The sequence below is a fragment of the Entelurus aequoreus genome, linkage group LG19, assembly GCF_033978785.1.
Source record: "Entelurus aequoreus isolate RoL-2023_Sb linkage group LG19, RoL_Eaeq_v1.1, whole genome shotgun sequence".
NCBI classification, from domain to species: domain Eukaryota; kingdom Metazoa; phylum Chordata; class Actinopteri; order Syngnathiformes; family Syngnathidae; genus Entelurus; species Entelurus aequoreus.
The window spans coordinates 7,435,808-7,451,021 of record NC_084749.1 but is presented as its reverse complement, the minus strand read 5'-3'; the positions used below and the strand labels follow the sequence as shown (position 1 = coordinate 7,451,021).

General features: G+C 31.4%; 1 protein-coding gene across 1 annotated transcript in view; it reads right to left on the bottom strand.

Moving 5' to 3' along the window:
- LOC133635049 (fibrillin-2-like) overlaps positions 1–15,214 on the bottom strand; it is a 209,583-nt gene that overhangs the window by 24,415 nt on the left and 169,954 nt on the right. The window contains exons 49-55 of the mRNA XM_062027781.1: positions 11,660–11,785; positions 11,431–11,583; positions 5,009–5,074; positions 4,575–4,700; positions 2,182–2,301; positions 1,978–2,100; positions 1,782–1,913 (exon numbers count right to left, since the gene is read on the bottom strand). Coding sequence (XP_061883765.1) covers positions 1,782–1,913; positions 1,978–2,100; positions 2,182–2,301; positions 4,575–4,700; positions 5,009–5,074; positions 11,431–11,583; positions 11,660–11,785 — 846 coding nt within the window. The remainder of the gene's footprint in view (positions 1–1,781; positions 1,914–1,977; positions 2,101–2,181; positions 2,302–4,574; positions 4,701–5,008; positions 5,075–11,430; positions 11,584–11,659; positions 11,786–15,214) is intronic.

Here is a 15,214-nt window from a genome sequence, read left to right as displayed (position 1 = left end):
GACGTTCTTTTACATACTTTTTTACCCATTTTATCCAATTGTTACCTTTTTTTACCTTTACCTACTTCTTTATTTTGCCTTCTTTTAATGTCTTACCTTATTTTGACTAGTTTTTATCTTTTTTTTAGTTGACCTTTTTTGACCTTCATTTACCTACATGTTTACCTCCTTATTACCTTCTTTTCCCCCACTTCTTACATTCTTTTTTCTTCTATCTACTTCTTACCGTATTTTACCTACTTTTTATTTTCTTTTTAAAATGTTTTCCTTAATTTTTTCCTTCTTTTATCTACAAACGTACTTATTACCTTATTTTACCTACCCTTTAAATTCTTTGACCTTCTTTACATACCTATTATTGTACTTTACCTAATTTTTACCTTCTTTGACCTTTGTTGCATACTTTATTTACCCATTTAACCAATTATTACCTTCTTTTACCTTTGCCTACTTCTTTATTTTGCCTCCTTTTAATGTCTTACCTTATTTCACCTACTTGAATCAGGACCAGGTCTGAAACCGGGCAACAAAAGTCTGTAAATCCGGTATTGAACAAAGGCTGTGACTACTTACACTATGTACAGGTGATTTTTTAATTTGTATTTTTTAAAATAAATTAGCATTTATTTATTTTTTTAACTTTTCACATTGTCATTATGGGTTATTGTGTGTAGAATTTTGAGGACAAGTATACATTTACTCGATTTTGAAATAAGGCTGTAATATAACAAAATGGGGAAAAAGCTGTGAATACTTTCATACTTTTTTTTTTTTTACCCATTTGACCAATTATTACCGGCTTTTACCTTATTTTGCCTACTTCTTTCTTTATTTTGCCTTCTTTTAATATCTTACCTTATTTTACCTACTTTTATACCTTCTTTGACCTTCTTTTACACATTTTGTTTTACCAATGATTACCTTCTTTTACCTTTGCCTACTTCTTTATTTTGCCTTCTTTTAATGTTTTACCTTATTTTACCTACTTTTTATCTTTTTTTTATTTTTACCTTTTTTGATCTTCATTTACCGACATTTTTACCTCCTTATTACCTTCTTTTTCACACTTCTTACATTCTTTTTTCTTCTATCTACTTCTTACCTTATTTTACTGACTTTTTATCTTCTTTTTAAAATGTTTTCCTTCTTTTATCTACTTATTACCTAATTTTACCTACTTTTTTACATTCTTTGACCGTCTTTACATACCTATTATTGTACTTTACTTACTTTTTACATGCTTTTTTTTTACCCATTTGACCATTACCTTATTTTGCCTTCTTTTAATGTCTTACCTTATTTTATCTACTTTTATACCTTCTTTGACTTTTGTTGCATACTTTATTTACCCATTTAACCCATTATTACCTTATTTTACCTTTGCCTACTTCTTTATTTTGCCTCCTTTTAATGTCTTACCTTATTTTACCTACTTGAGTCAGGACCAGGTCTGAAACCGTGCAACAAAAGTCTACAGGTGAATTTTTAATTTGTATTTTTTTAAATAAATTTGCATTTTTTTTTTGTGTGGAACTTTTCACATTGTCATTATGGGTTATTGTGTGTAGAATTTTAAGGACAAGTATACATTTATTCCATTTTGAAATAAGGCTGTAACATAACAAAATGTGGAAAAAGCTGTAAATTATTTCTGAATGCACTGGAGATACCAAATGTGATACTGGTGGTCCCGCCTCCACCCACAGAGACAAAAATACATTTTGATCTACGGGAAAAGTGCGAAGGCGGCCGTATACGTGATGGAGAACTTGCTTCCTTACCCATGCATCCCTCTCCGTCCGGCCGGCGCTGCATGCCGGGCGGGCAAATACACATGAAGGTCCCGATCAGGTTCTTGCAGGTCATCCCCTTGGAGTCGCAGTCATCCAGACCCTCGGAACACTCGTCCTGGTCTGGCGGAGGAACCAGAAAGGTTAAACACGTGTCGGCGGAGGCGGCGCGGCGCGGCGTCCTCACCTCGACACATGCGCTGGTCGTCCCGCAGCACGTAGCCGGCGGGACACATGCACTCGTACGCGCCGAAGGTGTTGACGCAGCGGAAGGCGCACAGCAGGGGGTTCTTGGAGCACTCGTTGATGTCTGCAGCCGGGAAGCAAGAACGCGTATTGGCATTTTGCTAATAAAAAAAATGTCTTTTAAATGGAGGTGTGGATGGCAAACCTTCGCAGGTCATCATGGGTCCTGGTTCGAAACCCTCCTGGCACGAACACTCGAAGCCTCCGACCACGTTGGTGCAGGTTCCGTTCCCACACGGGTTCCCGATGGAACACTCGTCAGTGTCTGGAGGGACGATGAACGTCAACAACTCGGTTTCATTCTTTTAGGATGACATCTAAACACGACTCTTAGTCGAAGTCCAAAGTACAAACAGATGTAATGCACTTTAATCCTTCATTATATTGATTTGTAATAATAATAATCAAATAATGGGAAATAAGGATAATTAATTAATAAACAATTAATACTAAAAATATGTTTTGTTATGCTTTTTAAAATGATATCCAGTGGCCTAATAATACTGACATTTTCTGTCATTTTTAAATGTATATGTTTCTAAATATTTTTATTTTTATTTTACTGTCAATAACTTATATAAAAGTATTAAATAAAGTTAATCATAAATCAGCTAAATAAGGGTAGTCTTTACTCAAATTGTATTTACATTTTTTATGTGCTTTCATTTTTTTGTTTTTGTATTTATACTTTTCTGTGTATTTTTAATTTGTTTTTTTTAAATTATACTGTTAATTTCTATATAAATATTATAACAAAAACATGGTAAGACATCACAAGGTACTAAGTTCTCCAAAACATCATTTGTTCATGTAGTTTTTTACTGTCATTATTTTGATGTGCTTTTATTTATGTATTTTTCAACTGCTTGGCTGAAGGACTTTACATTCGCTACATAAATAAATATGTATTTTTTGTATTTATACTTTTCTACGTATTTTTAATTAGTTTGGTTTTTTAAAATTATACTGTTAGTAAATTTAGTTTTTTTAATTATACTGTTAATCTATATATATATATGTGTATATATATATATATATATATATATATATATATATATATATATATATATATATATATATATATATATATATATATATATATATATATATATGTGTATATATACATATATATGTGTATATATATATATATATATATATATATATATATGTATATATATATATATATATATATATATATATATATATATATATATATATATATATATATATATATATATATATATATATATATATATATATGTATATATATATATATATTAATTAGTTCAGTGTTTTAATTATACTGTAAAAAATATATATATATATACTGTAAATATATATATATATATATATTTACAGTATAATCAAAAAAACTAAACTAATTAAAATACATTGAAAAGTATAAATACATAAAAGAAAAGCACATTACCTACTACCTTTATTTATGTCATATATTGACATTATGTTATTATAATACTTGAATATATAAATATATAAATATATACATATATATATATATATATATGTATATATATACATACATACATACATATATATATATATATATATATATATATATATATATATATATATATATATATATATATATATATATATATATATATATATATATATATATATATATATATATATATATATATATATATGTACACACATATATATACACACATATATATATGTATGTGTGGGAAAAATCACAAGACTATTTAATCTCTACAGGCCTGTTTCATGAGGGGTTTCCCTCAATCATCAGGAGATTAAAAAAAAAAAAATCTACTCATGATTGAGGGAAACCCCTCATGAAACAGGCCTGTAGAGATGAAATAGTCTTGTGATTTTTCCCACACATACATATTACGCTCTACCACGGCATCGAGCACTATTTTTTTTTATATCTAATTAAGACATATATATATATAAATATATATATATACAATATATATATATACATATATATACATACAATATATACAATATATATGTAAGTATTATAACGAAATAATGGTAATAATACATCACACAGATAAAGGTAATAAGTACTCAAAAACATTATTAATTGGTGTAGTTTTTCACTGTCATTAATTTATGTGCTTTTATGAATGTATATTTTGTATTTATACTCTTAATTAGTTTAGTTATTTAATTATATTGTTTATGTATAAAAAATATTATGAAATAAATATTATATTATATATTATTTATTTAGTTTTTATTTTCATTATTTTTGAAGGTGTTTTTTATTATGTATTTTTCTGTATCTACATTGTTTGATTTATTTATAATTAGTTTAGTTTTTTAATTATACTGAACAGTATTAATATGAAATAAAGTTAGCAGGTATTCAAAAACATTATTTCTGTATTTGTTTTCATTATTTTTTAATGTGCTTTTATTTATGTATTGTTTTGTATTTATATTTTTGTGTGTGCTTTTATTAGTTTAGTTTTGAATGATACTGTTAATATTTCCTAAAAAAGTAGTGTAATGGCATGATGTAGACAAACTGAGGGGTCTTACCGATACAGTTGACTCCAGTGTAGTCCAGGTTGTATCCAAAGGGACATTCGCAGCGGAACGATCCATCGGTGTTGATGCAGATACCATTCTGGCAGATACCTGGGTTGTCCAGACACTCGTTCATGTCTGCAGGACAACCAAGTGGTATGTTTGTATATATATAAATGTAAAAGAAGAAAAAAAAGGTAACAAGGTAAATGAAAGATAAAAAATGTTAAACAGATAGTAAATAAGGTTGAAAGAAATTTAAATAGAAAGTAAAACAAAGTTTAAAAAGGAATATAGAAGGCAAAACAAGGTCAACGACAGTCAAAGAAGGTAAATGAAAGAAATCAAAGAACCGAATCGACAGTTGACTCGATTACTAAAACAATCGATAGCTGCAGCCCCACAGACTTTTATTTTGAAGTTGTCAGAATAAAAGTGGCACTCACCTTCGCGAGCGTTGCCTGGTCCTGGCAGCGCTCCGTGGCCGTACGGACATAAAGTGTTGAAGGCGGCTGGAAAACACCAATAAAACATCACTTTTATGACTTTACAGATGTTACATGTTGATGTTGTTGTTGTTGTTGTTGTGAGACGTTAAGTGCAGTATTGAAAATAATACACACTAAACCACTGATTATTGATTGATTGATTGATTGAGACTTTTATTAGTAGGTTGCACAGTGAAGTACATATTCCGTACAATTGACCACTAAATGGTAACACCCGAATAAGTTTTTCAACTTGTTTAAGTCGGGGTCCACTTAAATTGATTCATGATACAGATATATACTATCATATATACTATCATCATAATACAGTCATCACACAAGATAATCACATTGAATTATTTACATTATTTACAATCAGGAGTGTGGAGGGGGGGTGGGGTGGGGGGGTAGTGGACATAGAGAGAGAGAGAGAGAGAGAGAGAGAGAGAGATCAGAAGGCATAAGAAAAATAATCTGCATTTGATTGTTTACATTTGATTATTAGCAATCCGGGGAGGGTGTTAGTTTAGGGTTGTAGCTGCCTGGAGGTGAACTTTTATAGCGGTTTTGAAGGAGGATAGAGATGCCCTTTCTTTTATACCTGTTGGGAGCGCATTCCACATTGATGTGGCATAGAAAGAGAATGAGTTAAGACCTTTGTTAGTTCGGAATCTGGGTTTAACGTGGTTAGTGGAGCACCCCCTGGTGTTGTGGTTATGGCGGTCATTTACGTTAAGGAAGTAGTTTGACATGTACTTCGGTATCAGGGAGGTGTAGCGGATTTTATAGGCTAGGCTCAGTGCAAGTTGTTTAACTCTGTCCTCCACCTTGAGCCAGCCCACTTTAGAGAAGTGGGTAGGAGTGAGGTGGGATCTGGGGTGGAGGTCTAGAAGTAACCTGACTAGCTTGTTCTGAGATGTTTGGAGTTTAGATTTGAGGGTTTTGGAGGTGCTAGGGTACCAGGAGGTGCATGCGTAATCGAAAAAGGGTTGAACGAGAGTTCCCGCCAGAATCCTCATGGTGCTTTTGTTGACCAGAGAGGAAATTCTGTAGAGAAATCTCGTTCGTTGGTTAACCTTTTTGATTACCTTGGTTGCCATTTTATCACAGGAAAGGTTAGCCTCTAGAATGGAACCTAGGTAGGTGACCTCATCTTTCCTGGTGATGACACTGTCACCTACTTTTATGGTGAAGTGATTGACTCTCTTAAGTTTGATGTTGGACCCAAACAGGATGGATTCTGTTTTACCCAAGTGTATGGATAGCTTGTTGTCAGCGAGCCAGGTGCAAGTTCTACAGAGCTCAGCACTGAGGATTTTCTCCACCTGTGACTTGTCCTTGCCGGATACCAGCAGGGCAGAGTCATCCGCAAACAAAAACAATTCACAGTCACATGCCGATGACATGTCGTTTATGTATATTAGGAACAGTAAAGGTCCCAATATACTGCCTTGGGGGACTCCACAGCTCACCGAGAGGGGGGGGGACACGGTGCCGTTCACCTCTACCACCTGCTCCCTCCCCTCCAAGTAAGACTGCATCCAGCTCCAAGAGGTTTTGTTAAATCCGATTGCTCTGAGCTTATCCAACAGTATAGCGTGGTTAACGGTGTCAAAGGCCTTCTGAAGGTCCAGCATGACCACGCCGCAGTATTTGCCCGCGTCCACCTCATGTTTGATGTGGTCGGTCAGATAGAGAAGGCATGTGTCAGTGGAGTGGTTAGTTCTGAAGCCGGATTGGAATTTGTACATGAGTTTATTAGTGGCAAGGTAACTATCGACCTGTTCATAAACTATTTTCTCCATTACTTTCGAAATGGAGCTGAGAATAGAAACAGGTCGGTAGTTGCCAGGTTCCAATTTGCTTCCTTTTTTAATTTTTTTATTATTTTTTTTTTTAGGACATTTATTGCTGGATTTACTCATTTTATTTTGTTAGACAACAGTAAATCATGCAAAAAGTACTGAAATATTAAAATGTTTAAATGTTGAAAAGTTAGGAGAAGGTTTGACGTGTCGCCGTCACTCCAGTGGACAAACTCTCAAAAGTCGTTTTCTCCTGAACGCAACGTCAAAGTTGCTGTCTTGTCAAACACTGCCCCCCACTGGCCAGCTGCTGTACAACACCCATCATCCAGTATTGATGGCGGAGGAGAAACGCCAGCGTCTTCTGAGCTGTGATATCATGTGATATCGTTTTTTTTGTTTTTGTTTTTGTTTTTAATAAATTTTGATGTCTATTTTATTGTTTTAATTGGTTTTACCCTTTAAAATCGTTTTTAATCATATTTATTTTTTATATTGTCTCTGTATTGTTTTTTTTAATTAATTTATTCTTTGTTTTTATTCAGTCATTGGTGTAGCATAATATTGTTTGTAATATTGTTTTTAATATCGTTTTTAATATTGTTTTTAATATTGTTTTTAACATGGCTGTGCAGCACTTTGGAAACATTCTTGTTGTGTAAATGTGCTATATAAATAAAGTGGATTGGATTGGATTGGATTGGATCGTTACACCTTATCAGTATCGATGTTGTGACTAGATCATTACTATTAATCCGTTAAATTGGACATTAATAATCACTAGCTTTATTTTTATTGGATGTTATTGCTGCCACTTTCTTAACCATTGTTGTTATTATAAAAGTCAATGTAGTTGTTTTTAGAACAATTTAATGATAATAATGTTTCTAAAAAAAAGTCCATGCATTTAACATTTAAAATCATAATAAACATATTTTATTATACACACATTTTATTTTCTTAAAAAAATATATATGTTTAATCAGTTCAAGTTCAAATACATGTTGTCCACCCTGGTGGACATTTCACTAACTTCCTGCCAAAATGTCCGATATATTTTTGTTTTTAAAATGTCATACAAATTTGTGAGGGATAAAGTTTTCAAAGAAAAAAAGTTTTAAGTTTGTAAGGAAACATTTCTAGAAATTTAGCGAAATAAAAAAGGTGCATACATTTTGTGAGAAATAAAGTTATGTTAATTTTCAGAGAATTAAAGTTTTATTTTGCGAGAAAAAAGTTGTACTTATTAAGTGAAGAAAAAAGTTTTACTATTAAGTGAAGAAAAAAGTTTTATTAATTAAGTGAAGAAAAAAGTTTTATTAATTTAGTGAAGAAAAAAGTTTTACTAATTTAGTGAAAAAAAAGTTTTACTATTATGTGAAGAAAAAAGTTTTATTAATTTAGTGAAGAAAAAAGTTTTACTAATTTAATGAAGAAAAAAAGTTTGACTAATTAAGTGAAGAAAAAAAGTTTGACTAATTTAGTGAAGAAAAAAGTTTGACTAATTTAGTGAAGAAAAAAGTTTTACTAATTTAGTGAAGAAAAAAGTTTTATTAATTTAGTGAAGAAAAAAGTTTTACTAATTTAGTGAAAAAAAAGTTTTACTATTAAGTGAAGAAAAAAGTTTTATTAATTTAGTGAAGAAAAAAGTTTTACTAATTTAGTGAACAAAAGGGTTTTACTTATTTAGTGAAGAAAAAAGTTTTACTAATTTAATGAAGAAAAAAAGTTTGACTAATTAAGTGAAGAATTTTTTTTTGACTAATTTAGTGAAGAAAAAAGTTTGATTAATTTAGTGAAGAAAAAAGTTTTACTAATTTAGTGAAGAAAAAAGTTTTACTAATTTAGTGAAGAAAAACTTTGGCTAATTAAGTGAAGAAAAAAGTTTTACTAATTTAATGAAGAAAAAAGTTTTACTAATTTAGTGAAGAAAAATGTTTTACTAATTTAGTGAAGAAAAAAGTTTTACTAATTTAATGAAGAAAAAAGTTTTACTAATTTAGTGAAGAAAAGTTTTACTCATTTAGTGAAGAAAAAAGTTTTACTAATTTAATGAAGAAAAAAGTTTTACTAATTTAGTGAAGAAAAATGTTTTACTAATTTAGAGAAGAAAAAAGTTTTACCAATTAAGTGAAGAAAAAAGTTTTACCAATTAAGTGAAGAAAAACATTTTACTAAATAAGTGAAGAAAAAGTTTTACTAATTAAGTGACGAAAAAAGTTTTACTAATTTAGTGAAGAAAAAAGTTTTACTAATTTAGTGAAGAAAAAAGTTGTATTAATTTTGTGAAGAAAAAAGTTTGACTAATTATGTGAAGAAAAAAGTTTGACTAATTATGTGAAGAAAAAAGTTTTACTAATTTAGTGAAGAAAAAAGTTTTACTAATTTAGTGAAGAAAAAAGTTTTACTAATCTAGTGAAGAAAAAAGTTTTACTAATTTAGTGAAGAAAAAAAGTTTGACTAATTAAGTGAAGAAAAAAAGTTTGACTAATTTAGTGAAGAAAAAAGTTTTACTAATTTAGTGAAGAAAAAAGTTTTACTAATTATGTGAAGAAAACAGTTTTACTAATCAAGTGAAGAAAAAAGTTTTACTAATTTAGTGAAGAAAAAAGTTTTACTAATTTAGTGAAGAAAAAAGTTTTACCAATTAAGTGAAGAAAAACGTCTTACTAATTAAGTGAAGAAAAAGTTTTACTAATCAAGTGAAGAAAAAAGTTTTACTAATATAGTGAAGAAAAAACTTTGGCTAATTAAGTGAAGAAAAAAGTTTTACTAATATAGTAAAGAAAAAACTTTGGGTAATTAAGTGAAGAAAAAAGTTTTACTAATTAAGTGAAGAAAAAAGTTTTACTAATTTAATGAAGAAAAAAGTTTTACTAATTTAGTGAAGAAAAAACTTTGACTAATTAAGTGAAGAAAATTTTTTGACTAATTTAGTGAAGAAAAAAGTTTTACTAATTTAGTGAAGAAAAAACTTTGACTAATTAAGTGAAGAACATTTTTTGACTAATTTAGTGAAGAAAAAAGTTTTACCAATTAAGTGAAGAAAAACGTCTTACTAATTAAGTGAAGAAAAAGTTTTACTAATCAAGTGAAGAAAAAAGTTTTACTAATATAGTGAAGAAAAAACTTTGGCTAATTAAGTGAAGAAAAAAGTTTTACTAATTAAGTGAAGAAAAAAGTTTTACTAATTTAGTGAAGAAAAAAGTTTTACTAATTTAGTGAAGAAAAAACTTTGACTAATTAAGTGAAGAAAAAAGTTTGACTAATTAAGTGAAGAAAAAAGTTTGACTAATTTAGTGAAGAAAAACTTTGACTAATTAAGTGAAGAAAAAAGTTTGACTAATTAAGTGAAGAAAAAAGTTTTACTAATTTAGTGAAGAAAAAACTTTGGCTAATTAAGTGAAGAAAAAAGTTTTACTAATTAAGCGAAGAAAAACTTTGACTAACTAAGTGAAGAAAAAAGTTTTACTAATTTAGTGAAGAAAAAAGTTTTACTAATTTAGAGAAGAAAAAAGTTTTACTAATTTAGTGAAGAAAAAAGTTTGACTAATTAAGTGAAGAAAAAAGTTTGACTAATTTAGTGAAGAAAAAAGTTTGACTAATTTAGTGAAGAAAAAAGTTTTACTAATTTAGTGAAGAAAAAAGTTTTACTAATTTAATGAAGAAAAAAGTTTTACTAATTTAATGAAGAAAAAAGTTCGACTAATTTAGTGAACAAAAAGTTTGACTAATTTAGTGAAGAAAAAGTTTGACTAATTTAATGAAGAAAAAAGTTTGACTAATTTAGTGAAGAAAAAAGTTTTACTAATTTAGTGAAGAAAAAAGTTCGACTAATTTAATGAAGAAAAAAGTTTGACTAATTAAGTGAAGAAAAAGTTTGACTAATTTAGTGAAGAAAAAGTTTGACTAATTTAGTGAAGAAAAAGTTTGACTAATTTAGCTAGCTTGACACGAGAGTGTCTATTAGCGATTAGCATGCCTTCTTCTCCTGATTTCTTCTCTTGTTTCAAGCTAGCTTAGCGATTAGCACGTCTTCTTCTCGACGTGTAACATGTTTAGCGTCGTCCTCTGGTTGTCATGGACATATGTATGTATGTATGTATGTATGTATGTATGTATGTATGTATGTATGTATGTATGTATGTATGTATGGATGGATGGATGGATGGATGGATATATGTATGTATGTATGTATGTATGTATGTATGTATGTATGTATGTATGTATGTATGTATGTATGTATGTATGTATGTATGTATGTATGTATGGATGGATGGATGGATGGATATATGTATGTATGTATGTATGTATGTATGTATGTATGTATGTATGTATGTATGTATGTATGTATGTATGTATGTATGTATGTATGTATGTATGTATGTATGTATGGATGGTTGTATGTATGTATGTATGTATGTATGCATGTATGTATGTATGTATGTATGTATGTATGTATGTATGTATGTATGTATGTATGTATGTATGTATGTATGTATGTATGTATGTATGTATGCTTGATGTGTGTTTGACCTTGGCTAGCAATGATGTGTGTGGGTGAGTGTTGAGCACCTTCCGTCTCCCGGGGGCACAGCTCACAAGGAAGCCCCCAGCCCTCCCCCGGCATCTTGCTGCAGCAGCACTTGGCCTTGGTGGTGTTGAAGGCCTTGGGCACGGAACACTTGCCCGCCTCGAACTTGGTGAAGCAGAAACTCTCCCGCGTGTCTGCGGCGGACAAAGCGCGGTGAAACACGCCGCTGACGGTAAGAAAAAAAGGTAAAAACGCTGAGACTGGCCTCACCGTAGCAACGGCGTTTGTTGTCGGAGAGCACGAAGCCCGGCTGGCAGGTGCACTGGAAGCTGCCGGGCGAGTTGGTGCAGGTACCGAACTGGCACAGGTTGGGTTCCACCTCGCACTCGTTGATGTCTGCCAAGGAAGAAGACGTCACTGGAATACTTCCTCTTCTAATGAAATACCCACAAACCTAGGATAGGAACTCTACTTTTATAGGCACTGACCCAATTCTGTCGGTACTTACGGGTACTAACTCATCTAAAATCAAACGGTGCCGTCTTCGAGTACTGAACTCGGTACTTTATAGGCACCAAACGAATTTCATCATGTACTCATTTATTGAAAAAAGTGTGTACTTCATCTATGAAAAAAGTTGTACTATGTTTGTGAAAAAAGTGTACCATGTTTGTGAAAAATTGTACTATGTTTGTGAAAAAAGGTGTACTATGTTTGTGAAAAAAGGCGTAATATATCTGGGAAAAAAGGTGGACTCATTTTGTGAAAAAAGGTGTATGCATTTTGTGAAAAAGTGTACTATGTTTGTGAAAAAAGGTGTACTATGTTTGTGAAAAAAGGTGTACTCATTTTGTAAAAAATGGTGTACTATGTTTGTTAAATAAAGGTGTACTCATTTTGTAAAAAAAAAGGTGTACTATGTTTGTGAAAAAGGGTGTACTATGTTTGTGAAAAAAGGTGTACCGGTACTCATTTTGTGAAAAAGGGTGTACTATGTTTGTGAAAAAAAGTGTACTCATTTTGTGAAAGAGGGTGTACTATGTTTGTGAAAAAAGGTGTACTCATTTTGTTAAAAAAAAAGGTGTACTATGTTTGTGAAAAAGGGTGTACTATGTTTGTGAAAAAGGGTGTACTATGTTTGTGAAAAAAGGTGTACCGGTACTCATTTTGGGAAAGAGGGTGTACTATGTTTGTGAAAAAGGGTGTACTATATCTGTGAAAAAAGGTGTACTATGTTTGTGAAAAAAGGTGTACTATGTTTGTGAAAAAAGGTGGACTCATTTTGTGAAAAAAGGCGTAATATATCTGTGAAAAAAGGTGGACTCATTTTGTGAAAAAAGGTGTACTATGTTTGTGAAAAAAGGTGTACTCATTTTGTGAAAAAAGGTGTACGTATTTTGGGAAATAGGGTGTACTGTGTTTGTGAAAAAAGTGTACTATGTTTGTGGAAAAAGGGTGTACTATATATCTGTGGAAAAAAGGTGTACTATATTTGTGAAAAAAGGTGTACTATTTTTGTGAAAAAAAGTGTACTATGTTTGTGAAAAAGGGTGTACTATATATCTGTGGAAAAAAGGTGTACTATATTTGTGAAAAAAGGTGTACTATGTTTGTGAAAAAGGGTGTAGTATACATGTGAAAAAAGGTGTACTATGTTTGTGAAAAAAGGTGTACTATGTTTGTGGAAAAGGGTGTACTATGTTTGTGAAAAAAGGTGTACTCATTTTGTGAAAAAAGGTGTACTATGTTTGTGAAAAAAGGTGTACTCATTTTGTGAAAAAAGGTGTACTATGTTTGTGAAAAAAGGTGGACTCATTTTGTGAAAAAGGGTGTACTATGTTTGTGAAAAAAGGTGTACTATATCTGTGAAAAAAGGTGTACTATGTGTGTGAAAAAAGGTGGACTCATTTTGCGAAAATGTTTTAACAAGTTTTACTAATTTAGTGAATAAAAAAGCTTCTATTGATTTTCCGGAAAAAAAAGTCCCTCTAGTTTTGTAAGAAAAGATGTTGTCTACATTTTATGAGGAACAAAGTGGTATTGGTGTGCTACTTACGATACATAAAGTAGTATTGGTGTGCTACTTACCGATGCATAAAGTAGTATTGGTGTGCTACTTACCGATACATAAAGTAGTATTGGTGTGCTACTTACCGATACATAAAGTAGTATTGGTGTGCTACTTACCGATACATAAAGTAGTATTGGTGTGCTACTTACCGATACATAAGGTAGTATTGGTGTGCTACTTACCGATACATAAAGTAGTATTGGTGTGCTACTTACCGATACATAAGGTAGTATTGGTGTGCTACTTACCGATACATAAAGTAGTATTGGTGTGCTACTTACAGATACATTAAGTAGTATTGGTGTTCTACTTACCGATACATAAAGTAGTATTGGTGTGTGTCTTACCGATACATAAAGTAGTATTGGTGTGCTACTTACCGATACATAAAGTAGTATTGGTGTGCTACTTACCGATACATAAAGTCGTATTGGTGTGCTACTTACCGATACATTAAGTAGTATTGGTGTTCTACTTACCGATACATAAAGTAGTATTGGTGTGTGTCTTACGATACATAAAGTAGTATTGGGGTTGCTACTTACCGATACATAAAGTAGTATTGGTGTGCTACTTACCGATACATAAAGTAGTATTGGTGTGCTACTTACCGATACATAAAGTTATATTGGTGTGCTACTTACCAATACATAAAGTAGTATTGGTGTGCTACTTACCGATACATAAAGTAGTATTGGTGTGCTACTTACCGATACATAAAGTAGTATTGGTGTGCTACTTACCAATACATAAAGTAGTATTGGTGTGCTACTTACCGATACATAAAGTAGTATTGGTGTGTTACTTACCGATACATAAGGTAGTATTGGTGTGCTACTTACCGATACATAAAGTAGTATTGGTGTGCTACTTATGATACATAAAGTAGTATTGGTGTGCTACTTACCGATACATAAGGTAGTATTGGTGTGCTACTTACCAATACATAAAGTAGTATTGGTGTGTGTCTTACCGATACATAAAGTAGTATTGGTGTGTGTCTTACCGATACATAAAGTAGTATTGGTGTGCTACTTACCGATACATAAAGTAGTATTGGTGTGCTACTTACCGATACATAAAGTAGTATTGGTGTGCTACTTACCGATACATAAAGTAGTATTGGTGTGCTACTTACCGATACATAAAGTAGTATTGGTGTGCTACTTACCGATACATAAAGTAGTATTGGTGTGTTACTTACCGATACATAAGGTAGTATTGGTGTGCTACTTACCGATACATAAAGCAGTATTGGTGTGCTACTTACGATACATAAAGTAGTATTGGTGTGCTACTTACCGATACATAAGGTAGTATTGGTGTGCTACTTACCGATACATAAAGTAGTATTGGTGTGTGTCTTACCGATACATAAAGTAGTATTGGTGTGCTACTTACCGATACATAAAGTAGTATTGGTGTGCTACTTACCGATACATAAAGTAGTATTGGTGTGCTACTTACCGATACATAAAGTAGTATTGGTGTGCTACTTACCGATACATAAGGTAGTATTGGTGTGCTACTTACGATACATAAAGTAGTATTGGTGTGTGTCTTACCGATACATAAAGTAGTATTGGTGTGCTACTTACCGATACATAAAGTAGTATTGGTGTGCTACTTACCGATACATAAAGTAGTATTGGTGTGCTACTTACCGATACATAAAGTAGTATTGGTGTGCTACTTACCGATACATAAAGTAGTATTGGTGTGTGTCTTACCGATACATAAAGTAGTATTGGTGT